At 48.4% G+C, this 25,679-nt stretch overlaps 1 protein-coding gene across 1 annotated transcript in view; it reads right to left on the bottom strand.

The window, feature by feature from the left end:
* LOC309353256 (tumor necrosis factor receptor superfamily member 16-like) overlaps positions 1–24,363 on the bottom strand; it is a 43,511-nt gene extending 19,148 nt beyond the window's left edge. Inside the window, exons 1-3 of the mRNA XM_081882588.1 lie at positions 24,014–24,363; positions 2,807–2,939; positions 1,049–1,432 (exon numbers count right to left, since the gene is read on the bottom strand). Of these exons, the coding sequence (XP_081738714.1) occupies positions 1,049–1,432; positions 2,807–2,939; positions 24,014–24,112 (616 nt within the window). The 5' untranslated portion in view covers positions 24,113–24,363. The remainder of the gene's footprint in view (positions 1–1,048; positions 1,433–2,806; positions 2,940–24,013) is intronic.
* Positions 24,364–25,679: the final 1,316 nt, after the last annotated feature.

Below are 25,679 nucleotides of genomic sequence, written 5' to 3'. Positions count from 1 at the left end.
TAATCTTTAATGTATGTGCATTCGGGGGGCAGCGGGTGTGTGTGTGTGTGTGTGTGTGTCGAGATTGTTCTACTAGCTGGAATAATAGTAATACCCAGATCCTCAGCTTTTGTTTCTTAAAAGTTATAAGCATCTGTAGAACCTGAGATGTGAGGCAAAATGTGCATATGCCATTCTAAGTTTTTGAGTGTGAGAGAAGCTGGCTTACTCCCCAGTTTTTGTGCTTCCAAAAAGAGGCTTTTGCCCGGCCACTGTGCAAAAGATGGGATGGGGGTGAGCTGGAGTGGTACCTATTTATCTACTTGCACTTTGCTTTCGAACTGCTAGGTTGGCAGGAGCAGGAACCGAAAAACGGGAGCTCACCCCGTCACAGGGATTCGAACTGCCGATCTTCTGATCGGCAAGTCCTAGGCTCTGTGGTTTAACCCACAGCGCCACCCGTGTCCCGGAGTGCAGAGAGGCACCCTAAATAAAATAAAACCAGCTTGACCTTTCTCCTGTCGCACCCATAGCTGTCAACTTACAGATTTGAAAATAAGGGACCAGCAGCCTCGAAAATAAAGGATCAGCAGCCAAAATAAGGGATTTTCAGAGCACAGGTATGTTCAACTTCTGAGCCCCTCCGAGCCAAAGGCAGAAAACCCAGCCGGCAGCCAAACGAAACCTCAAGCGGTGGTTCCCACAGCGCAGCAACCCGGCAAAGGGGATGCAGCAAGGAAAACCACCATCACCTCTCTGCTGGGAAGCACTGAGCAAAGGCGAGTCCCCAGGCAACGCAACCAATTTGATCGGCACAAGGCATGCAAGCTCCACCCCCCAGTCGTTCTTAGACTCCTTATTGGGTGAGCAACGCAGCCAAGCAACACAGTTGGAGCCTCCTTCCTCCCTGGCCAGCAGGGAGGGAGGGAGAGGAGCTGCTTCCTTTGAAACCCGGGAAATTTAAGGGACATCATCAATAAGGGACAGCAGCAGGACACGGCGCTGGGATTAGGGACTTTCCCACCAAATAAGGGACGGTTGACAGCTATGGTCGCGCCTATGTACCTACCCATGCACAGCGTGTCGGAGAGAGGAGTGCAGGCCTGGATCATGACCTCGTTTTTGCCGCACGCTTGCCGGCAGGGCTGGCAGGCTTCCAGAGAGCTCTTCGACTCCGAGTAATAGCCCTCCGGGCACCTCTGGCACACAGCGTCGCTGCTGGGGCCGCAGGGCTTGGCGGCTCCGTAGCCTTCGGGGCAAACTTGGCAAGGGAGGCACTGCTCGATGCCCTGGCTCCCGTTTCCAGAAGGGTGGTAATGCCCCCGCGGGCAGCTGGCGGCGCAGACCGTGTCGTGGGCAGGGGTGCAGGCATCGAGTAGGAGCGCATGGCCCGGACATACGGAACAAGGCTGGCAAGGCTCCGTGGCGCTGGCGATAGAGGAGAATGTCACACCTGTTGTGGAAAGAGGAAGGCTAACGTTAAATAGGTAGGAGTTCTTGTTATAACCGTATTTTTTGCTCTATAAGACTCACTTTTTCCCTCCCAAAAAGTAAGGGGAAACGTGTGTGCGTCTTATGAAGAAGAAGAAGAGTTTGGATTTGATATCCCGCTTTATCACTACCCGAAGGAGTCTCAAAGCGGCTAACATTCTCCTTTCCCTTCCTTCCCCACAACAAACACTCTGTGGGGTGAGTGGGGCTGAGAGACTTCAAAGAAGTGTGACTAGCCCAAGGTCACCCAGCAGAGTGGAGACGCGAACCCGGTTCCCCAGATTACGAGTCCACCGCTCTTAACCACTACACCACACTGGCTCTTATGGAGCGAATGCAGGCTGCGCAGCGATCCCGCTTACTGTTCTGGCTTCTGAGATTCAGAATATTTCTTTTCTTGTTTTCCTCCTCTAAAAAGTAGGTGCGTCTTGTGGTCTGGTGCGTCTTATAGAGTGAAAAATATGGTAAATGTACTAAGAAAAAAGCACACCAAGAACTCAGGCCAATGTAAGTTTCAGTAGTGGTCCCTACTCACAAATCAATAGTCAATCGTAACAAAAACTAACCCATTCAAAAGTATGTATTCTGACAGGATTACAAACTCAAATAAAGATTACAGATCCTAACAGAGATTACAAACCTGGTTTCTAATCCATAATTGACTCCTGCTCTAGGATTGAAACTGAGTCTCCATTTGCAAGCTGATAAGGTATAAGGATCAACACTATTGTCAAGTGAAAAAGAGAAAATCTTTGTAACGGACTATTGTGTTATACATATCTTTATGAGTTTGTAATCTCTGCTTGTAAAATATTAAGATTATACCAGCAAGAAAGGGTCTTTCTGCAAAAAAATAAAAATGATTTAAATCAAATCCACCCTGTTTACAACACATTAAAACATCAGATAAAACAGAATCAAGCTTCAAGTGAAATAAGTCAGGTCCTTCTCTAAGGGACATTTTGCTTTCCCCATATTAATTTGCCTACGTAATTTATCTAGTTGGCTCATAGCAGAAGGCTTTGCTCTCTCAGACACTGAGGTCCAGCTCCGAGGGTCTTCTGGCGATTCCCTCCTTGCGGGAAGTGAGGTTACAGGGAACCAAACACAGGGCCTTCTTGGTGGTGGCACCCTCCCATCAGATGTCAAGGAAATAAACAACTCTCTGACTTTTAGAAGACATCTGAAGGCAGCCCTGTTTAGGGAAGCTGTTAATATTTGGCGAATATTTTAATATTTTGCTGGAAGCCGCCCAGAGCGGCTGGGGAAACCCAGCCAGATGGGCGGGGTATAAATAATAAATAATAATAATAATAATTATTCCTCTGCAACTTACTTTCTTGACATGGCTCGCACTTGGTGTTGGCACTCCCGCAAGGAGCGGCCACCCCGAAACCTGGGGGGCAAAGGTCGCAGCAATCTCCGGCGGAGGTGAAGCGCCCGTTTTCGCATCGCTGGCGGGCCCAAACCTGGAGAGGGTAGAAAGCGAGACATGCAGACGTGATGAGTCAGGCCAATGGAACGGGATAAGAGTCCTATGCCTGCAGCCAACATCTACACGGCACAAAGGCACAGCCCCCACAATCATCCCAGGAAAACTGGGACACCCCGTTTTTCCACACGAGAGGATGTGGCCATTTCTGGGCGCCGCAATTTTGCGCTGCAATTTTCCACCGGAAACAAGTGCTTTTCCGAGCAACGGGAGCTCACCCCGCCGCTGGGATTCGAACCGCCGACCTTCTGATCGGCAAGTCCTAGGCTCTGTGGTTTAACCCACAGCGCCACCCGCGTCCGTATTGTGTTAGTTGCCTCCTAAATGGTAGAATCATAGAACTGGAAGCAATCACATCGGTCAAACCCGCTGCAACCCAGAAATCTCTTTGCCCAATTTGAGGCTTGAACCCACAATCTTGAGATTAAAAGTCTCATGGTCATCTAGCTTATTATTCTCCATGTGTTTCTATAGTACGTTTCCGAGCACAAGTCAAAGCGTTGGTGCTGACCTTTAAAGCCCTAAATGGCCTCGGCCCAGTATACCTGAAGGAGCATCTCCACCCCTATTGTTGTGCCCGGACATGGAGGTCCAGCTCCGAGGGCCTTCTGGCGGTTCCCTCATTGCGAGAAGCAAAGCTACAGGGAACCAGGCAGAGGGCCTTCTTGGTGGTGGCACATGCCCTGTGGAACTCCCTCCCTTCAGATGTCAAAGAGATAAACAACTATCTGACAATCAGAAGACATCTTAAGGCAGCCCTGTTCAGGGAAGTTTTTTATGTATGATATATTAGTGTATTTTTTGTCTTTGTGGAAGCCGCCCAGAGTGGCTGGGGAAACCCAGCCAGATGGGCGGGGTACAAATAATAAATTATTATTATTATTATTATTATTATTATTATTATTATTATTATTATTATTATGGCCCTTTTAAAAAAAATCTTTCCAGTTGGTGACCACGGTACAGTGGTACCTCGGGTTACAAATGCTTCAGGTTACAGACACCTCAGGTTACAGACTCCGCTAACCCAGAAATATTACCTCGGGTTTAGAACTTTGCTTCAGGATGAGAACAGAAATTGCACAGTGGCGGAGCAGCCAGCCCCATTAGCTAAAGTGGTACCTCAGGATCAGAACAGTTTCAGGTTAAGAACGGACCTCCGGAACGAATTAAGTTCTTAACCCGAGGTACCACTGCACACCTCTTGCAGATACAGTGGTACCTCGGGTTAAGTACTTAATTCGTTCCGAAGGTCCGTACTTAACCTGAAACTGTTCTTAACCTGAAGCACCACTTTAGCTAATGAGGCCTCCTGCTGCTGCCACTGCGCCGCCGGAGCACGATTTCTGTTCTTAAACTGAAGCAAAGTTCTTAACCTGAAGCACTATTTCTGGGTTAGCGAAGTCTGTAACCTGAAGCGTATGTAACCCAAGGTACCACTGTCACACAGTTTAACTATCCGGCGTGCAAAAAAAGTTGCAGGAAAATAACCTCCAAACCCAACATACTTTTTTTTTTAGCAAGACCTTGGTTTCCTGGGACCCAGGAATTTGCTGATTCCTCGATCTGCTGGGAGGATTAACCGATCTCGCCGCGTACCCTTTGGCCTGCTGGGAGAGCCAAGCTCCAACCCCTGAACTTTGGAGACTGTGGGGCAATTCTTTTTCCCGGCCTCCCCCCCCCCCCGAGGGTCTCTATTAATAAACTTTGGAATGCAGGCATGTTACAGACCGACACACCTCTCTCAGACCAGAACTGGGCGGTTGCAAACGCGAAGGCTCACAGCTGGCAGACGCCAAACTTTTTTCCATCCCAAAGAGAGAGAGAGAGAGAGGGTGGAACAAAAACGGCCGTGTTCTTTGCTCCGCGGAAGCATCCTGCCCCCATCCTGACACTCCCTGCCTGCTTTGGAATCCCAAAAAATAAAATATAACCCTGTTCCAATTAAGCCTAAAGCTGCCCTGTCACTCCCCCTCTGTTTTCGGAGGTAGACGAATCATGTTACAAGGAATCATCGCATCCATACTTTTTTTGCACAATGCAGAGTTGGGGGGGGGGAGTGTGTGGGTGGAGAGACCCCCCAATCCTCTCTCTCGAACAGCAAGAGGCTCTCCTGGAAATATCTCCTCCCCTCTGCCCCCCCAGCCAAGAAGAAAGAAAATTAATTGGCTAGCCTTGCATCTGGAGATACTTAATTATTGCAAGGCTCTCTCTTAAAGGCAGAGCAGAAAATTGCAAGGAGGCAGGGGACAGGAATCCTGTTCTCCAGCATGTTTTGTGTGTGTGTTCGTGATGTGTTTTTTTTTGGGGGGGGGGTCTGCTGCCTCTCCTAACAGCTTGCATGTTTCGGAGGAGTTTGCAAAACAGAAGGCGGCCCTGTTCCAAGCAGATTAGCTCCAGACAGGTCTCTGCAATTCCCACCTCTCTGCAACCAGGTGTTCAGACTTTGACGGTTAACCTTTGGTTTGCTGGCTCCCGGTTCTTTCTTTTTTCCTTTTGGCAGGCTGGTAAAGTTTGAGGAAGCACAAGACTGTGACCTTGAGCTAACCCGGGATAAAGCAACTGGCTGGGGAGCCTTAAAGAGATATGGGCCTTAAGACCACCCTGCACGCTGTAGTCCAGGTCTTTGTAATGCCAAGCGCACCGCATTGCAATCAGGGTTAGAAATTCGCTGGTTAATTGCATTAATCTCCCATCTTTTTCTCCAAAGGGTAAATGGTTCATGTTAATCCCTACAATGATCCTATGCAGTGTGAGAAACTCAGATATACAGTGGTACCTTGGTTTAAGAACGGCTTAGTTTATGAACAACTTGGATTAAGAACGCTGCAAAGCCGAAGTAGGCGTTTTGGTTCGTGAACTTTGCCTTGGAAGCGGAACGTGTTGAGTGTGTTCTATTTGTAAATTGAGTCCCCCGCTGCTATGGGAAAGCACGCCTTGGTTTAAGAATGCTTTGGTTTAAGAATGGACTTCCGGAACGGATTAAGTTCATAAACCAAGGTACCACTGTATAAGCTAGGCGCCAAAAGCTGTATAAGCTAGGCTCCTTTGATGGCAGAAAGTGAGGAGGAATTAAAAGAACCTTTTAATGAGGGTGAAAGAAGAGAGCGCAAAATATGGTCTGAAGCTCAACATCAAAAAAACGAAGATCATGGCCACTGGGCCCATCACCTCCTGGCAAATAGAAGGGGAAGAAATGGAGGTAGTGAGAGATTTTACTTTCTTGGGCTCCATGATCACTGCAGATGGTGACAGCAGTCACGAAATTAAAAGACGCCTGCTTCTTGGGAGAAAAGCAATGACAAACCTAGACAGCATCTTAAAAGCAGAGACATCACCTTGCCAACAAAGGTCCATAGAGTTAAAGCTATGGTTTTCCCAGTAGTGATGTATGGAAGTGAGAGCTGGACCATAAAGAAGGCTGATTGCCGAAGAATGGATGCTTTTGACTTCTGGTGCTGGAGGAGACTCTTGAGAGTCCCATGGACTGCAAGAAGATCAAACCTCTCCATTCTGAAGGAAATCAGCCCTGAGTGCCCACTGGAAGGACAGGTCCCGAAGCTGAGGCTCCAATACTTGTGCAAGCGTTATTTCCTGTGCACATCCGGGTTGGAGGAGGCCCGTGCACGGACGTGCACTGGAAATAGCGTGTGCGCACGTGTATGGGCATGGCTCCCCCGCCCTCCGGCCCGCCGTGCGACTGGCAATGAAGACAGTGGCCCGAGACGCAGTAAGTTTGCTGACCTCTGCTTTTGACAGTAAGTCTTTCCCAGTCCACTGCTGGAACATTCTTGGTGTAAAAATCACAGACTCACAGAGTTGGAGGGGTCTTCTAGTCCAACCCCTCCAGTGCAGGAATCGCAGCGCAAGAACGGCCGTCCAAGCTCTGTGGGAAAACAGCGCAGGAAGGAGAGCTCTCCACCTTTCAAGGGGATCCGTTACGCTGTCAAACTACAAACCAAGTGAATGAGTTTATTGCTCTTAATTTTGTTCAGTTGTATCATGAACCTGGGACGCGGGTGGCGCTGTGGGTTAAACCACTGAGCCTTGGGCTTGCCGATCAGAAGGTCGGCGGTTCGAATCCCCGCAACGGGGTGAGCTCCTGTTGCTCGGTCCCTGCTCCTGCCACCTAGCAGTTCGAAAGCACGTCAAAGTGCAAGTAGATCAATAGGTACCGCTCCAGCGGGAAGGTAAACGGCGTTTCCGTGCGCTGCTCTGGTTCGCCAGAAGCGGCTTAGTCATGCTGGCCACATGACCTGGAAGCTGTATGCCGGCTCCTTTGGCCAATAAAGCGAGATGAGCGCCACAACCCCACAGTCGGCCATGACTGGACCTAGTGGTCAGGGGTCCCTTTACCTTTATCATGAACCTATGGCACTTTTGGTTGCCTGGACGGTGCCACGTAAGTCGGCGTTCGCCCACCAGGTGCCCCCCAGATGTCTGGCAACGGATGGGAGTTGCAAGTCTCTAGGGCGGCAGGTTGGCAAGAGGCTGGTGTAAGTAAATAAAACTCAATTCAAGGTCAGCTAAATGTTTAGGAACGGACACGGAGCCTTAACCTCTGCAGTTGTTCTGCAAAGCTCGGATGTGAAAAGCAGAAACGAACAAGCAAAAAGTCTGGTTTGGGGGCGAAAAACTCTACACTTGCACTATATAAAACAGGAAGAAATATGATTTAGAATATGATAAGACAAAAATGGAGTGAAGAGTTCGGGGTACAGATAACAAATGATATATGGGAGTCAAGTATAAAACCAACCGAAATAGTCTTAGATCCATAGAGGCTATTTCGCCCATTTTGCAACTCATAAAAATGTCTTGCAAAGAGGCTGCACCCTCCTCTTCTGTGGGAGTGTTTCCAGCTGACTCACCCTTATAAATCTGGGTGCAAGAAATCAGACGCTGTGGGGTGGCCATTGCTCCCTGAGGAGAAAGAAGAGGCTGGAATAAGATTGCCCTTGTCTCCATTTCCCTGGCTTCCGTCAGTCTATTCAGCAATTTGCAGCCTCGCCTAAGCAGAAAGGGGCAGGTCTCTGCCCCGAGGGGGCTCCAGTCTAAACTGAGAAAGGTGAAGGGAAGGGTAACTCCACGGGCGGGCACACTAAGGCCCGGGGGCCGGATCCGGCCCGATCGCCTTCTCAATCCGGCCTGTGGATGGTCCCGGAATCTGCGTGTTTTTACATGAGTAGAATGTGTCCTTTTATTTAAAATGCATCTCTGGGTTATTTGTGGGGCATAGGAATTCGTTCATTTCCCTCCCTGCACAGCTGTTTGTTGCAGCAGTCCTGGCTACAAGCGCCACAGGTGAATGGCGTCTCTGACGCTGGCCAGGGGGTGCTGGCTGCCTGGAGAAATCTCCAAGTCCTTGAAAGATTCCATCAACAGTGTCTCTGAAAAAATTTACACATCACCTGGGAAGACAGGAGAACTAATATCAGTGTACTAGTAGAAGCAAAGATCCCCAGTCTGGAAGCAATGATTCTTCAACATCAACATTGTTGGACTGGTCATGTTGATTATCGTCTTCCAAAGCAACTACAGTCACACCTCTTGTTATGTTCGGTTCAGGTTACGTTCTTTCAGGATACGTCCCGCAGCAACCCGGAAGTAACGGAACGGGTTACTTCTGGGTTTCGCCGCTCGCGCATGCACTCAAAATGACGTCACACGCATGTGCAGAAGCGGCGAATCGCGACTCGTGCACACAGCGTTCTGCTCATGTTACGAACGGGGCTCCGGAACGGATCCCGTTCGCAACCAGAGGTACCACTGTACTCTATTAAAACTTAAAAATCAAAAGCGTAATGTTGGAGGTCAACAAAAGGGTTTTAAAGACGGTCTCAAGGGAAATTTCCAAAAATGTAGTATAAACACCAACAATTGGGAAACACTGGCCTGCGAACGCTCCAGTTGGAGAACAGCCTTTACCAAAGGTGTCATGGGCTTTGAAGACACTCGAACTCAGGACGCAAGGGAGAAACGTGCTAAGAGGAAGGCACGCTTGGCAAACCCTCACAGTGATCAACTCCTGCCCGGAAACCAATGTCCCCACTGTGGAAGGACGTGTGGATCCAGAATTGGCCTCCACAATCATTTATTGACTCACTGTTAAAACCGTGTTTATGGAAGACAATCTTACTCGGCTACGAGGGATCGCCAAAGAAGAAGCTGGTTGCCTGGAGCTTAGGTGGCTTCAGAGTAAGTGGGCAAACGGGTGAGGGAGCCCTGCCAGCCGGTCCACCAGCCTTGCTGTTGGGAATGGGCAGACCAGAGGCTGGGCAGGCAGGCACTGTGCTAGTATACCTGAAGGAGCGTCTCCACCCCCATCATTCTGCCCAGACATGAGGTCCAGCTCCGAGGGCCTCCTGGCAGTTCCCTCACTGTGAGAAGTGAAGCTACAGGGAACCAGGCAGAGGGCCTTCTCGGTGGTGGCACCTGCCCTGTGGAATGCCCTCCCATCAGATGTCAAAGAGGTAAACAACTTCCGTATTTTTCGCTCTATAAGACGCACCAGACCACAAGACGCACCTAGTTTTTGGAGGAGGAAAACAAGAAAAAAATATATTCTGAATCTCAGAAGCCAGAACAGCAAAAGGGATCGCTGCGCAGTGAAAGCAGCAATCCCTCTTGCTGTCCTGGCTTCAGGGATAGCTGCGCAGCCTGCATTCGCTCCATAAGACGCACACACATTCCCCTTTACTTTTTAGGAGGGAAAAAGTGAGTCTTATAGAGCAAAAAATACGGTGCCTGACATTTAGAAGACATCTGAAGGCAGCCCTGTTCAGGGAAGTTTTTAATGTGTGACATTTTAATGTATTTTTAATCTTTGTTGGAAGCCGCCCAGAGTGGCTGGGGAGGCCCAGCCGGATGGGCAGGGTACAAATTTCGTGTGTGCAAGGCCTGTCTGGGAGGTGAGTGCCCGGTGCTGAAGGAGAGCTTTTCTGCCATGCAGGCCCAGCAGTGCCCACTGCCACCTGCCAAGGTAAGGCGCTAGCCTCACCTTCACCTTTGCCCTGTCTCCGTTGGGCCACTAAGCCTGGGGGCACCCTCTTTCCAGTCCCTGTGGGGCAGTGTGAGGAGGCACCTGTCTGTGGGACAGGAGGGGCAGCTCAGAGACTGGGGGCAAAGGATTCCAAAGGAGAAGGGAGAAGGGAGAAGGGAGGGGGCTGAGGATACCGTAAGGGAGCGTGTTCGAAAAAGGGCGAGAGGCTGCCAGCTCTGCAGGCAAGGGGTGAACTACCTGGGCTCCACATGCCCCCAGGGGTGCCGCAGAAAGAATATACAGTGGTAACTTGGTAGTCAAAAGCCTTGGTTCCCAAACGCCGAAAACCCGGAAGTGTGTGTTCCAGTTTTCGAACGTTTTTCGGAAGCTGAACGTCCGATGAGGCTGTTGGCTATTGTTTCTGGGGCGCCTGCACCAACCTTGGTACTCAAACATTTCGGTAGTCAAACGGACTTCTGGAACGGATTGAGTTTGGCGCTTCTGTTTTTGCTCTTTATTTTGCATTTTTGTTTTCGAGGCTTTCTCAGTTTGTTTTTCTGACTGTGTGGAACCCAGTTCAGCTACTGATGGATTGATTTTGAGGCTGTGGAAATTGATAAAAGCCCCACATCCAAACAATGACTATCATCAGTTCAGGTAAGAAAAAATATATATTTTTTATTTTTATCATCTACAATACAGTGGTACCTTGGGTTAAGTACTTAATCCGTTCCGGAGGTCCATTCTTAACCTGAAAGTGTTCTTAACCTGAAGCACCACTTTAGCTAATGAGGCCTCTCACCGCCGCCGCATGATTTCTGTTCTCATCCTGAAGCAAAGTTCTTAACCCAAGGTACTATTTCTGGGTTAGCAGAGTCTGTAACCTGAAGTGTATGTAACCAGAGGTACCACTGTACTATCATTTGTTTTATAGTATAGTACAGTGATTATTCTAGGCCTAGAGATGAGCGTTGCAACCCTAGAATCGCCCGCAACTGGACCTAATGGTCAGGGGTACTTTACAGTGATTATTGCTTTCATTTTATGGATCAATGGTCTCGTTAGAGAGTAAGATCCATGTGAAATTGCTGTTTTAGGGGTTGTTTTTAAAAGTCTGGAACGGATTAATCTGCTTTAATTACTTTCTATGGGAAAGCGTGCTTTGTTTTTGGAACGCTTTGGTTTTGGAACGGACTTCTGGAACGGATTAGGTTTGACAACCAAGGAACCACTGTAGTTGGTCAAGGGAGCTGAGGACCCAAAAAGCTTGAAAACCTCTGGTACAGTGATATCCAGTGAGCCACATTCTTCTCCAGATGTTTTATCTGGCTGAGGGGATTTGGGAGCCGAAAACCTCTGCAAGGAAGGCAATTTAAGGGACAGTTGTTGCAAAGCGGAGTCAAACAAGCAAACAAAGGGTTGCATTTTCAACCCTGAGGTTTCTCCCTTGTTCTCCTCCTCCTCCCTCCTGGGTTCCTGATTTCCAGAGAGCTCAAATCACTCTTTGCTATCCCCTCAGGGTAAGGTAGGGCGTCTGGGAGATGAATGAACTCTCAGAGGCTGGATGAATGGCAGGGAAGCCACGGCCCCCCAGCTGCCTGGAGGGATGGAGGGGGAGCAACAAGGCTCACCTGGAATGCAGCAAAAAAAAAAAAGGGGGGGAGAGAAATATTTCTGCAACACAGCTCTGTGTGGACATGCCCAGGGAAAGGGGAAGAGAGAAAAGAGGTGGGAGGGATTCAGATGGGCAGCAAGGAAGATTTGCACTAGTCAATAGCGCTCAACATGTATTTGTACAATCTTCTTTTAAAGGCAGCTAGGTTGGTGGACGGGACACGGGTGGCGCTATGGGTTAAACCACAGAGCCTAGGGCTTGCCGATCAGAAGGTTGGCGGTTCGAATCCCCGTGACGGGGTGAGCTCCCGTTCCTCAGTCCCTGCTCCTGCCAACCTAGCAGTTCGAAAGCACGTCAAAGTGCAAGTAGATCAATAGGTACCGCTCCAGCGGGAAGGTAAACGGTGTTTCTGTGCGCTGCTCTGGTTCGCCAGAAGCGGCTTAGTCATGCTGGCCACATGACCCGGAAGCTGTACGCCGGCTCCCTCGGCCAGTAAAGCGAGATGAGCGTCGCAACCCCAAAGTTGGTCACAACTGGACCTAATGGTCAGGGGTCCCTTTACCTAGGTTGGTGGACAGCAGTCACGAAATTAAAAGACGTCTGCTTCTTGGGAGAAAAGCAATGCCAAACTTAGACAGCATCTTAAAAAGCAGAGACATCACCTTGCCAACAAAGGTCCGTATAGTTAAAGCTATAGTTTTCCCAGTCGTGATGTATGGAAGTGAGAGCTGGACCATAAAGAAGGCTGATCGCCGAAGAATGGATGCTTTTGAATTCTGGTGCTGGAGGAGACTCTTGAGAGTCCCATGGACTGCAAGAAGATCCAACCTCTCCATTCTGAAGGAAATCAGCCCTGAGTGCTCACTGGAAGGACAGATCCTGAAGCTGAGGCTCCAAGACTTTGGCCACCTCATGAGAAGAGAAGACTCCCTGGAAAAGACCCTGATGTTGGGAAAGATGGAGGGCCCAAGGAGAAGGGGACGACAGAGGACGAGATGGTGGGACAGTGTTCTGGAAGCGACGAACATGAGTTTGACCAAACTGCGGGAGGCAGTGGAAGACAGGAGTGCCTGGCGTGCTCTGGTCCAGGGGGTCACAAAGAGCCGGACACGACTAAACGACAACAAGGTTGATGGATATCGCCACCTCTTGTGGCAAGGAGTTCCACAGTCTAACTACGTGCTGTGTAAAGAAGGACTTCCTTTTCTCTTTCCCGTAACTTCCAACATTTTTCTTTCTTGGATGTCCACAAATGAGAGAGAGAGATAAAAAAACCTTTTCTCTGTCCACTGTGGCTGTTCAGTTTATCAACAGGCCCTTGAATCTTAAGCTGCAGAGAGGCTATTGCAAATTAAATGAATAGAGTCAGTGGGAAAGAGCCTTCAAAGACATATATTTTTTTTGGGGGGGGTAGGGTGGTATTGGGGAAACAATATTTGGCGTGAGAACAGGGGTGTTTATAGGAACACAGGAATGCCCATGTATTGCAGAAGGGTATTTAAGACAATGCCCTTCTAACTCTCTTTTAACAATCTAGGAAGCCCCAAACTCCTACAAAGTTAATTTTATCCTGAAGCATTTGGGGTTGAAACAAAGAACCCAAATCAGCTTTCCTCCACACACACCCCACTCCTGCATTCGTTATGTTTTTTGCCATCCCATCTAAAAAAATTCTAAATAACGCCCCCAGTCTGAGCGCCACCACCCCAAAGTTGCAACTTAATAAGACTAGAGAATATTAAGCTGTGCAACATTAATTAGCTTCCCCAGGAAGTACAAGGGATAAAGGCAGCTTTTATACGGTCTGACCGCGTAATTACAGGGGCTGCCTGGGAAAAAATGTTAATACCAGACCAGGGGAAATGTGTTTCACATTAACCCACGATGTGAAATTTGCTGGAAATTGTGAATGGAGGGACGCACGGCTTTAGCTGCCTCTCTTCTGACGTGAGAACCATCGTCGGTGCTTAATTTGAACCAGGCCTCAGTCTCAGAACTGCACAAATCAGAGTCAGACCATTGGTGCAGCGACCTCAATATTGTCTACACTGGCTGGCAGCAGCTGGCAGGGGGTTCAGGCAGGGGTTTCCCCCAGCCATACCTGAAGGAGCCAGGGAAGATGGGCCGTCACTGAGTCACGACTTGTGCTATGATCTCTTTCATCGGGTCAACCGGAAGCTTAGGGAGAGTGAAAGCTTTTGAGAGCATCTTGGCTGAGAAGCAGGGATGTGTTGCTGCAGCCGTCAGCATCTAAGAAGATGGAGGAGACGACAATATTTGTGAATAGGATCTAGGGGTCTTGGTGGACCGCAAGCGGAACATGAGCCCACAGTGTGATGCAGCAGCAAAAAAGGCTGATGCTATTCTAGGCTAAAAGGGACGCAGGTGGCGCTGTGTGTTAAACCACAGAGCCTAGGACTTGCCGATCAGAAGGTCGGCGGTTCAAATCCCCACAACGGGGTGAGCTCCCGTTGCTCGGTCCCTGCTCCTGCCAACCTAGCATTTCGAAAGCACGTCAAAGTGCAAGTAGATAAATAGGTACCGCTCCGGCGGGAAGGTAAACGGCGTTTCCGTGCGCTGCTCTGGTTCGCCAGAAGTGGCTTAGTATTGCTGGCCACATGACCTGGAAGCTGTCTGAGAACAAACGCCAGCTCCCTCAACCTATAGAGCGGGATGAGCGCGCAACCCCAGAGTCGGTCACGACTGCACCTAATGGTCAGGGGTCCCTTTACCTTTATTCTATGCTGCATCAACAGAAATCTAGCTTCCAGGTCATGGGTAGGCAAACTAAGGCCCGGGGGCCAGATCCGGCCCAATCGCCTTTTCAATCCAGCCCGCGGACGGTCCAGGAATCAGTGTGTTTTTACATGAGTAGAATGTGTCCTTTTATTTAAAATGCATCTCTGGGTTATTTGTGGGGCATAGAAATTCCTTCATTTGTTTTTCCCCCCCAAAATATAGTCCGGCCCCCGACAAGGTCTGAGGGACAGGGAGAAATGTAAAGTATTGCACTTGGGAAGAATGAGAGGCACAAATACAAGATGGGTGACACCTGGCTTGAGAGCAGTACATGTGAAAAGGATCTAGGAGTCTTGGTTGACCACAAACTTGACATGAGCCAACAGTGTGACGCGGCAGCTAAAAAAGCCAATGCAATTCTGGGCTGCATCAATAGGAGTATAGCATCTAGATCAAGGGAAGTAATAGTGCCACTGTATTCTGCTCTGGTCAGACCTCACCTGGAGTACTGTGTCCAGTTCTGGGCACCACAGTTCAAGAAGGACACTGACAAACTGGAACGTGTCCAGAGGAGGGCAACCAAAATGGTCAAATGCCTGGAAACGATGCCTTATGAGGAATGGCTAAGGGAGCTGGGCATGTTTAGCCTGGAGAAGAGGAGGTTAAGGGGTGATTTGATAGCCATGTTCAAATATAGAAAAGGATGTCACATAGAGGAGGGAGAAAGGTTGTTTTCTGCTGCTCTAGAGAAGCGGACACGGAGCAATGGATCCAAACTACAAGAAAGAAGATTCCACTTAAACATTAGGAAGAACTTCCTGACAGTAAGAGCTGTTTGACAGTGGAATTTGCTGCCAAGGAGTGTGGTGGAGTCTCCTTCTTTGGAGGTCTTTAAGCAGAGGCTTGACAACCATATATCAGGAGTGCTCTGGTGGTGTTTCCTGCTTGGCAGGGGGTTGGACTCGATGGCCCTTGTGGTCTCTTCCAACTCTATGATTCTATGATTGAGGGTCGGGAAAGCAAGCCTGATGAGGAACATTTGAAGGAGCTGAGAATGTTTAGCCTGGTGAAAGAGGAGAGTGAGAGGAGATACATGAGAGAGCCATCTTCAAATATCTCAAGGGCTGTCGCACTGGAGAAGGAACAAGCTTGTTTTCTCCTTCTCCAGAGAGTTGAGGACTTGAACGGCCGGTGGCTGGAGCCAGCCAAATGCCCCCGTCTCCCCGGACGCATCCCAACAGCACCATGGGCATCGTGATAGGCGCATCACGGGGCTTGGCGCGCCTGCTGCCCCTGGCTCGGTGCTGTACTGGTGGCACGCTCGGCGGCCGTGCTGGAGCAGCTGGAGGGCAAGTTGCGCGGCGCTCTATGTGCTTGGCCTACCCGCCGACCTGACCTCGGACGATGGGCCGCAGCGCATGGTGCACGCCACCTGGGAGCTCCACAGGGTCGGGCCAGCTGCTAGTCAACAACGCTGGTGAGTGGACGGTGCCGAGATGCGCTCCTGAGCGCATGCAGAGTGCATTCCTCCTGCAGGTCCAGAGGCAGCTGTGGGACCGGCTTGCAGGGTACTGTCACACCTCTTGTTACGTTCGGTTCAGGTTGCGTCTTTTCAGGGTCCCGTGGCAACCCGGAAGCACCAGAAAGGGTTACTTCCAGGTTTCGCTGCTCACGCATGCGCGCAAAATGCCACCACGCGCATGCGCAAAGCGGCAAATCGTGATCCGCGCGTGCACATACGCAGGTTGCATTCCTTTCAGGTTGCAAACGGGGCTCCAGAACAGATCCCGTTCGCAACCAGAGGTACCACTGTATTTATATTTTTCAAAATATAGTCTATCCCCCCCCACAAGATCTGAGGGACAGTGGACCGGCCCCTTGATGAAAAAGTTTGCTGACCCCGCTCTAGTCCTCAGTGAGGCTGCCTCGCCCACAGATTCCAAACTGTAGGTGGGGACTCCTCATAATCTCTCTTTTAATTCAAGAATTGTTTTTTAAGCATAAAGCAGCTGCAGCAATTGCAATCTGGATCACCCGAACTGCTTATCTCTTGCCCTTTGGGCCTAAGAAACCCCACCATAATTGCTCCTTCCATGATCTCTTTATCTTGGTATCTTGTTCCCCGAGGGGCCATCTTGATAAGAAAAATGGCTCCTAAGGAAAATGCTCATTTCCCTGTTCAGACCTGATTCCAAAGCCGTGATAAAACCCACAAAAGACATACCCCAGTCTCATAATACGCTGTTTTATCCCAGTTCAGACTATTTGTCCATCAGCGCTGCCTGCGCTGAATGGAGATAGCTCAGTCATCAGATCTTGAGATGCTTAACCTCAGGGTGGTGAATTCGAGTCCTACGTTGGGCAAAAGATTCCTGCTTTGCAGGGGGTTGGATTAGATGACCCTTGGGGTCCCTTCCAACTCTATGATGACTGGCAGCTGCCCTCCAGGGTCTCGGGCACATAGCACACTTACTGATCCTTTTCCCCCCAAAAACTTGGAAACACTGGTTCCGGAAAAAGGGACGCTTTGCGTGTGAAAGCAGGTTTTCTGCCACTGAGGTTAGCCCACAATGCGTGGAAAATACTTCTCCAACTGAAGAAGTACCGGTATCCGGTGTGAGTGTCTGGAGGTGGTTGGAGGATGGATGGCGGCTAACAGATTGAGGTTGAATCCTGACAAGACAGAAGGACTGTTTTGGGGGGACAGAAGGTGGGCAGGTGTGGGGGACTCCCTGGTCCTGAATGGGGTCACTGTGCCCCTGAAGGACCAGGTGCGCAGCCTGGAAGTCATTCTGGACTCACAGCTGTCCATGGAGGCGCGGGTCAATTCTGTGTCCAGGGTGGCTGTCTACCAGCTCCATCTGGTGCGCAGGATGAGACCCTCCCTGCCCACAGAATGTCTTGCCAGAGTGGTGCATGCTCTGGTTATCTCCCGCTTGGACTACTGCCATGCGCTCTACGTGGGGCTACCTTTGAAGGTGACCCGGAAACTACAACTAATCCAGAATGCGGCAGCTAGACTGGTGACTGGGAGTAGCCGCCGAGACCGCATAACACCGGTCTTGAAAGACCTACATTGGCTCCCAGTATGTTTCCGAGCACAATTCAAAGTGTTGGTGCTGACCTTTAAAGCCCTAAACGGCCTCAGCCCAGTAGACCTGAAGGAGTGTCTCCACCCCCATCGTTCTGCCCGGACACAGAGGTCCAGCTCTGAGGGCCTTCTGGCGGTTCCCTCATTGCGAGAAGCCAAGCTACAGGGAACCAGGCAAAGGGCCTTCTTGGTGGTGGTGCCTGCCCTGTGGAACGCCCTCCCACCAGATGTCAAAGAGGAGAACAACTACCAGACTTTTAGAAGACATCTGAAGGCAGCTCTGTTTAGGGAAGCCTTTAACGTTTAACAGACCACTGTATTTTAACATTTTGTTGGAAGCCCCCCAGAGTGGCTGGGGAAACCCAGCCAGATGGGTGGGGTATAAATAAATTATTATTATTATTAAGAAGTGTCCCATGCAAAAGGCTAATAAATTCATTATGGTGGACGGCAGCCCATTTCACCTGATGCAGGATGTGCTAGCCTTACACGGACCCTAAGAACTAGGCATTTGGTGCCTCTTCAATAACTTTTTGGGATACCTAGTTGAAAGGGACCCAACGGTCATCTAGCCCAACCCCCTTAAATTGCAGTTCAGGTTGACCTAGCGCAGACGGCGAAACCTCCAGCATGCCTGACCATCAGACAGTAAACATCAGAAGTAAACTCTCTTTACTCCTCAGCAATACGGCCAGCTCTGCCATTAGGCAAAGTGAGGCAACAGCTTCAGGCAGTGCCCTAAATTAGAACTACAATTCCCAGCGCCTTTAAACTACAGTTCCCGGGGGAGAGAAGTTTCTGCTTTAATTGTACGGTGTGTACCCAACCCAAGAGTCATCTTTCGTCTTTCATATTCTCTGTGTGCAAAAGACCTGCCTAATGTGGCCTCTGTGTATTCCACATTTTAAAAACGAAAGACAACAACGGAAAAATCTGCAGTGGTTGTTTTTTTATTTCTTTGTCCTTTGCATAATTATTTCTGCCTTTAGTAGCCATGGCAAAGAATTATGCAGGATGCTGGACTCCTGCCCACAAAGGCTCATGCATGCAGAATTCCTGGTGCATGGAATAATCAAAAACAGGCATAGAAGTTGGTTCTGGTAAGGAAATAGCTCTCTGCTCATGTTCAGAGGCAGTTTCTCCTTCGGCCAATGCAAAAAGATTATCCCAAGCATTGCATGAGATGGGAGGCAGGCTGCAGTCCTACACAGGATAGTTACCTAGGAGTAAGCCCCATTGAACCCACAGGGGCTTACTTCTGAGTAGACGGAGGATTGGATTCCGCCACCTGCCACGCCATATTGGCACTTCAGAAAATCATAAACGCAAACTATTCTGTCAATTTAATTCCCTCCCCCTCTTTCTTTTTCCTTTCTCCTCCTGTGATGAGGCTGCATTTTAATGTTTCAATGTTGTATTTTAATCTTCTTTTTAAGTTGTATCCATTCAACTTGTTTTTATTATTGCTTGTTAGCCGCCCTGAGCCCGGCCTTGGCTGGGGAGGGCGGGGTATAATTTTATTATTATTATTATTAGTATTAGTATTATTATTTAGGCATGAAATTATCCTAGTTTAAGAACATTGCACAGGTGGCGCTGTGGGTTAAACCACAGAGCCTAGGGCTTGCCAATCAGAAGGTCGGCGGTTTCAATCCCCGCGATGGGGTGAGCTCCCGTTGCTCGGTCCCTGCTCCTGCCAACCTAGCAGTTCAAAAGCACGTCAAAGTGCAAGTAGATAAATAGGTACCACTCTGGCGGGAAGGTAAACGGCGTTTCCGTGCGCTGCTCTGGTTTGCCAGAAGCGGCTTAGTCATGCTGGCCACATGACCCGGAAGCTGTACGTCGGCTCCCTTGGCCAGTAAAGCGAGATGAGCACCGCAACCCCAGAGTCGGCCATGACTGGACCTAATGGTCAGGGGTCCCTTTACCTTTACCTTTAGGCATAAAATTATCCTAGTTTAAGTACATTGCAAGAGATGAAAATGGCATCCTAGATTATTTCACATCTGTTCCAGGTTCAAAACTCCACGTTTTTACAATCTAAACAGCAGTAAGGAAAATCTGGGACCTGCTCTGTCTTACTTCTGAGAAAAGTCAGCCCCACAACCCAGACACGCCTGTCTTCAAGCCTTGATTGACCACAGATTTTCACATGAATAATACTTAGAAAGAAAAACCCCACAATTTTAGGGAAAACAGATTTGTACTTGCTGGCGTTAACCCCCTGGAGTCACAAGCGCTATTGGGGGCACTAGTCCCATTCACATGAATGGGATTATTCTCAGTCCCCATTCACTTCAATGGGACTTTTGTAACTGAACTCGCCTTTCGATTGTGCCCTACAAAGTTGAAGTTTAATAGCCTTTTTAAAACTATTTTCTCAGGGACCCTCCTTCACAAAGTACAGACCCAAACCCAACAAGCAAAATACAGTTTAATGCTATAAATATTGTGTGTTTGCCTGTAAATTAACATCAATGGGAGGCAATGTTTGGTTTCCCTTAAATTGTGGGTATTTCCGTCCTCCCCCATCATGTTTCACTAAAATTCACATTCCCCCCCCCCCCCGTCTTTTGTACTGCTTAATAAGCGCTTGAGGGAAGATTTAGATCACATCGCCCTCAAAAATTCCAAATATCTTTCCAGAGCCATTTAAGGGAAAACACCCTGAGGCAATGTCCACAGTCCTATACATCACAGAGGCATGTAGCCCTGAGCAAAAGCAGAGGCCGCTAGCCAGCGTCAAAGAAACACCAGCAGACTTGGCTCCACACGTTCAAGGTCTTGTATCTGCGGCCTAACACGGCTCTCTGTGTTTGCTAAAAACCTGGCGCTACTAAATGCACCCTTGTCAAAGCTGGAAGATCTTCAGAGAGATCAAGTGGAGTTAATAAAATGACCTCAGCCAAATTTGCTACAGTGGTACCTTGGTTCTCAAACTTAATCCGTTCCGGAAGTCTGTTCCAAAACCAAAGCGTTCCAAAACCAAGACACGCTTTCCCATAGGAAGTAATGCAAGGCGGATTAATCCGTTCCAGACTTTTAAAAACAACCCCTAAAACAGCAATTCCACATGGATTTTACTATCTAACGAGACCACTGATCCATAAAACGAAAGCCAGAGTCAATGTACTGTACTATAAAATAAATAAGACAGTATTGTAGATGATAAAAATAAAAATTTATATTTTTTCGGACCTGCACTGATAATAGTCATTGTTTGGATGGGTTTTTTTTAAAATCCATTTCCAAAGTTACACAATCAATCAGTTGGTAGCTGAACTGGGTTCCACACAGTCACAAAAACAAATTAACCGAAAAATCCTCAAAAACAAAAGGGCAAAATAAATAGCAAAAACAAAAGTGCCAAACTTAAACCGTTCCGAAAGTCTGTTTGACTTCCGAAATGTTCAAAAGCCAAGGTGCGGCCTCTGATTGGTGCAGGCGCCCCGGAAACAATAGCGGACAGCCGCATCGGATGTTCGGTTTCCAAAAAAAGTTTGAAAACTGGAACATTTACAGAAACCAGAGGCCTTTCTCCTGGGCATGGTCGGCCAATTGGTGTCAAAGAAGGATAGAACATTCTTTATGTATGCTACAACAGCAGCAAGAATACTCATTGCAAAGTACTGGAAGACACAGGATCTACCCACTCTGGAAGAATGGCAGATGAAGGTGATGGACTATATGGGACTGGCGGAAATGACTGGCAGAATCCGAGACCAGGGAGAAGAGTCGGTGGAGGAAGATTGGAAGAAATTTAAAGACTATTTACAGAAACTTTGCAAAATTAATGAATGTTAGAATTATGTTGGATAGAAATTAAGTGGTTTCCAGCTGTAATGCCTTAAGAGAATATGGGGGGAAAGGTTTAGAATTGGGTTAGTAATTTATTGATAAGGATTTGCTGAACTAACAATTTGAATTGGAATTCAAAAAAGGGAGGTATGAGGAGGTCTGGGAAATAAGTTAATGGAAATAAGTAATGGAAATTTTGCGTGTTTTTAAAATTATTTTCATTTTTGTATTTCTGTTATTTTCTTTTTTCTTTTTTGATTTTTACTGTATTATTATTGAAAACTTTAATAAATATTCTTTTAAAAAAAAAAGATACTGGGCAGCTGAAAAGATTGCAGACTCTTTCCCCAAGATTCCTTGATGCTCATACACTTGTACAGACCGATTTCAATCACATATACAGAGAAGAAACGACAGGATTTGCTCCCCAAAAAGAATGCTTAGGACTTTAACATGCTATTTAATCCGTAGCACAACCCCCTAAATATCACTGCAGAACTAAAGCCCCACGAATGGGCTTTACGGCCAGGTTAAGCGTAAATAAAATTGCAGCCTCGAGTCTCACAATAACCCTGTGAGGTAGGCCACTGCTGTTCACATTTCACAACAGGCGAACCACGTCTGACCTGCAGCAAGCTGGAAGTCCAAGGGGAAGTTGGGAATTCGAACTCTTGATCTTGTTTCTCCCCTAGCCCTTCCCCTTTTTACTGGGGAATCGTAGAACTGCACAGAATCGTGTAAGTGCAGAGTTTTGTGCAATTGTAGACCTTTCTGCCAAGGGCCGAAATTTCGGCTCCTTGCGTTTGCTGTCACTAAAAAGCGCCAGGAGCAATTATACCTAGAAATGCATTAACCACATTGCATACGAAATATTATTATTATTATGCATTAAATTTGCATGCCAGCCTTCGTCCGCGGATCTCAGGAAGGTTCACGACGCAAAATCACAACATAAAAACTGCAAAATGCACAGCAAAAACGCCCTTCCTTGTTTCAACCAGAGGTAAATCTCTGTTCCTTCTCGAACACAGATCCCCACGCAATGCCTGCGAAACAGCCTCATCTATGCAAAAGTGGGGACAGAGAAAAGGAAGGGCCCCTCTTTTACTTCCCATCACCCCCAAAAGCAAAGCTGACTGGGTAATTTAAAGGGCAACTATTTTATATTTTGAGACCTCAAGTAGAGAGTCTGGATTTCCCAGGAAAACTCCCTCTCACCACTGGTGAATGTGTTTTTAGCACTCTTAACGCTGGCAAGGGGGCTGTTTCCGCTCTCTCTCAGTCTCCTCCAACTGGTGACAAGTCCTTTAGAAGCAGTTCTGGAGAGCTGTGACCTTATCACCCTTTTTCCAGGGGGTGTGGGGCAGTGAAATTATTTGCCCAAGCTTCAGAGCCAGCTGCAAGCCTGGCCGGCCTCACAGGGCTGTTGTACTTTGCCCCCCCTTTTTTTATCTTGTGATATCTTTTGGGAAAGGGTGGTATATATATCTACAGTGGTACCTCAGGTTAAGTACTTAATTCATTCCGGAGGTCCGTTCTTAACCCGAAACTCTTCTTAACCTGAAGCACCACTTTAGCTAATGGGGCCTCCTGCTGCCGCCGGAGCATGATTTCTGTTCTCATCCTGAAGCAAAGTTCTTAACCCGAAGCACTATTTCTGGGTTAGCGGAGTCTGTAACCTGAAGCGTATGTAACCTGAAGCGTATATAACCCGAGGTACCGCTGTAATCAGAGTGTTTGTTGTGGGGGAGGAAGGGAAAGGAGAATGTTAGCCGCTTTGAGACTCCTGAAGGGGAGTGAAAGGCGGGATATCAAATCCAAACTCTTCTTCTTCTTAATAAATAATACTAAAACAATACAAAATAACTTGGTGGATGGCAAAACAAAATCTGCACAGTAAGTGCTAGGGAAATGAATGCCACCAATCAGAATTTGTTTTGTTTTTTTCTCATCTGTTTTTAGTCTATTGTTATCCTTTAGCTTTAAATTACTGTTGCTGCTTTTTCTTTTTTTTTTTTGTAAACAGCTTTGAGATTATTTTTTCAACAATCAAGCAGTACATAAATTTTGTGCGATTAGAGAGATTAAGCAGTACTGTCGCATTTTAAACACCCAGCCCCAGTTATGGGCGTCAGGAGAGGCGTTTGCGGCGCGCTACTCCAAGCTGAGAGCAACGCGCTCTTATTTATGCTCAGAGGCACTCTTTCACGCCATCCGAAAGAAACTCCAAGCCTCTTAAATCCAAGTTTGCGCGTGTGCTGGGAAACTAGCGCGCTGCTGCTCCAAAAAACTATTCCTCCAAACTCGTGCACTTTAAACAAACGCCCACACCCACACAAAAATATATATCCAAAAAAATCACGGACCAACTGCATCAAGCCAAATTCAAACTCATCGTCAAGTCCCTGTCCGGACACCCCCCCCCAGCCACGCCCTTTCTTGAAGACGGAGATCCTCTGGAAGAGCGCCACTTACTCCCGAGAAAGCGCGCAAGTCTCCGTTCATTTCCTTTGGAGAGATCGACGCGCAACTTTCAAATCCAAGAGGTGGTTGTTTTCCAAGGAGCGAAGGGCGCGCAGAGATCTTCGCCCACTCGCCCCCAAATATCCAAGTTTCCAGTTTCCCGGGTCGAAATGGCACGGAATTAATTGGGGGGGGGGTTAATAAGCTCCGAGGGAGGAGGAGGAGAGAGCAGGATCCTAGAATTGCGAAGCGGCAAAGGGGCACCCAAGGATCATCCAGGCCAACCCCCGGCTTGCAACAACGCAGGAACCGCGTGGAAGACGAAAGCTGCGTTAGTAATAGGAAGACAAAGGCAAGACTCACCTGAGCAGGGAGGGATTGGAGTAGCAGGAGAAGGCAGGTAAGGGTGGCTCTGGCCACATTCACGTCCGTTTCACCAGAGTCTCCTCCTTGGAAATGCATCTTGCACGCCCCTCAATTATAAAGATTTTCCTTTTTCTTTTTAATGCAAGCTAGGAATGCTTCGATCCGAATGCACAACCTCTCTTTTCTTGAAGTTTTTTTTTTTGCCGGGGGGGGGATAAACAAATAAATAAATAAATACAGAGCCCCCTCCCGCCCACTACTTAACAGTTACCAACCACCAAGCGCTTCTCGCGGTCCAAAAATTTGGGTAGAGCGCGCGCTCTGCAATCGCAGGGAAACTGGACACACTTTTCACAGATTTGTCCCTGTCCCTCCTCTTTCTTTCTTTCTTTCCTTCTTTCTTTCTCTCTCTCCCGATTTAAAAAAAAAAAAGGCAACCCAACTGCTAAAACGAAGCGGCCTCTGGGGAGAGCGAGCGCGGAGCTGCGTTTGGCATCTGGGGAAGCCGGAAAGTCGCTCCAGATGTTGCTCCAGAGGCGTCGGCGCGCGCAGGAGGAGCCGAGCCTCTTTCTTCCCCGAGGAGGAAGGCTTTGCAGTTTTGCAAAAAAAAAAAAAAAGAGGAGAGAGAAAAGTGGGGAGGATAACCAAAAGGGCGCAGAGCCGCTCGCTGGATCCCTCGCTGGGCGTTGCGCAGTTTTTTCCTTCCCCGGATCTCTCTGGCACCGTGGAAAAGTTCGCCCGGGGCTGGAGAGGCTGCGAGCGGGTTCCTCTCTGCTTCCTTCCCGGCTCCTAGTTTTTCTTCTTCTTCTTCTCCGCCTCCTCCTTGCAAGCCCCGCAAAGGAGCAGCTGCTGCAACGGTCGGGGACGCGCCTCTTCCCCAACACGCGCTCCCTGGCGGCTGACTCGCCCGTCTCCTCCCAGAGGTGGGCGCGCCCGGCCTCGCCTCCTTCTCCTCCCTCTCTCCCCCCTCCTGCCTCTCTCTTCCTGCGTCTTTCTCTCCCACCTCCCTAAATTATTATAATTTTTCAAAACCTCAGGAAACATAAGGACAGCACTTCAGGATCAGGGCAATTGCGCTTCTAGGCCAGCATCCTTCAAGAACGTAGGGATGCAGGTAGACTGCCTCTAAACGGGAGGTTCCATCAATTTGTGTGTGAAAGCAGCAGTGCTTTACTTTACTATAAGCTAAAAAAGCGATAGCTTAGGGCCCCACTCTCTTGGGGGCCCTCAAAAAAAGGGGGGAAAACCTGGATGCACATTTCCAAAATATAACATAAAAAAACAATTATAATAAAACCAACATACAGCAAGAGTGTTTTGTGTTGTGTATGGACCTGTTAGGTCCATAAATTGTTGTTGTTGTTTAGTCGTTTAGTCGTGTCCGGCTCTTCGTGACCCCCTGGACCAGAGCACGCCAGGCACTCCTGTCTTCCACTGCCTCCCGCAGTTTGTTCAGACGGCACAGCGGCAGCAGGAGGCCCCATTAGCTAAAGTGGTGATTCAGGTTAAGAAAACAGTTTCAGGTTAAGAACGGACCTCCGGAACGAATTAAGTACTTAACCCGAGGTACCACTGTATAGCATATATTCAAGACAAAAAAGCAGTGACAATTTGTTGTTGACAAAAAACAGCTGGACTAATAATAATAATAATAAATTTTATT

This window comes from Podarcis melisellensis, assembly GCF_964234715.1.
Source record: "Podarcis melisellensis genome assembly, chromosome: 12".
In the NCBI taxonomy this organism is placed as follows: domain Eukaryota; kingdom Metazoa; phylum Chordata; class Lepidosauria; order Squamata; family Lacertidae; genus Podarcis; species Podarcis melisellensis.
This window is presented reverse-complemented; position numbering and strand designations above follow the sequence as displayed.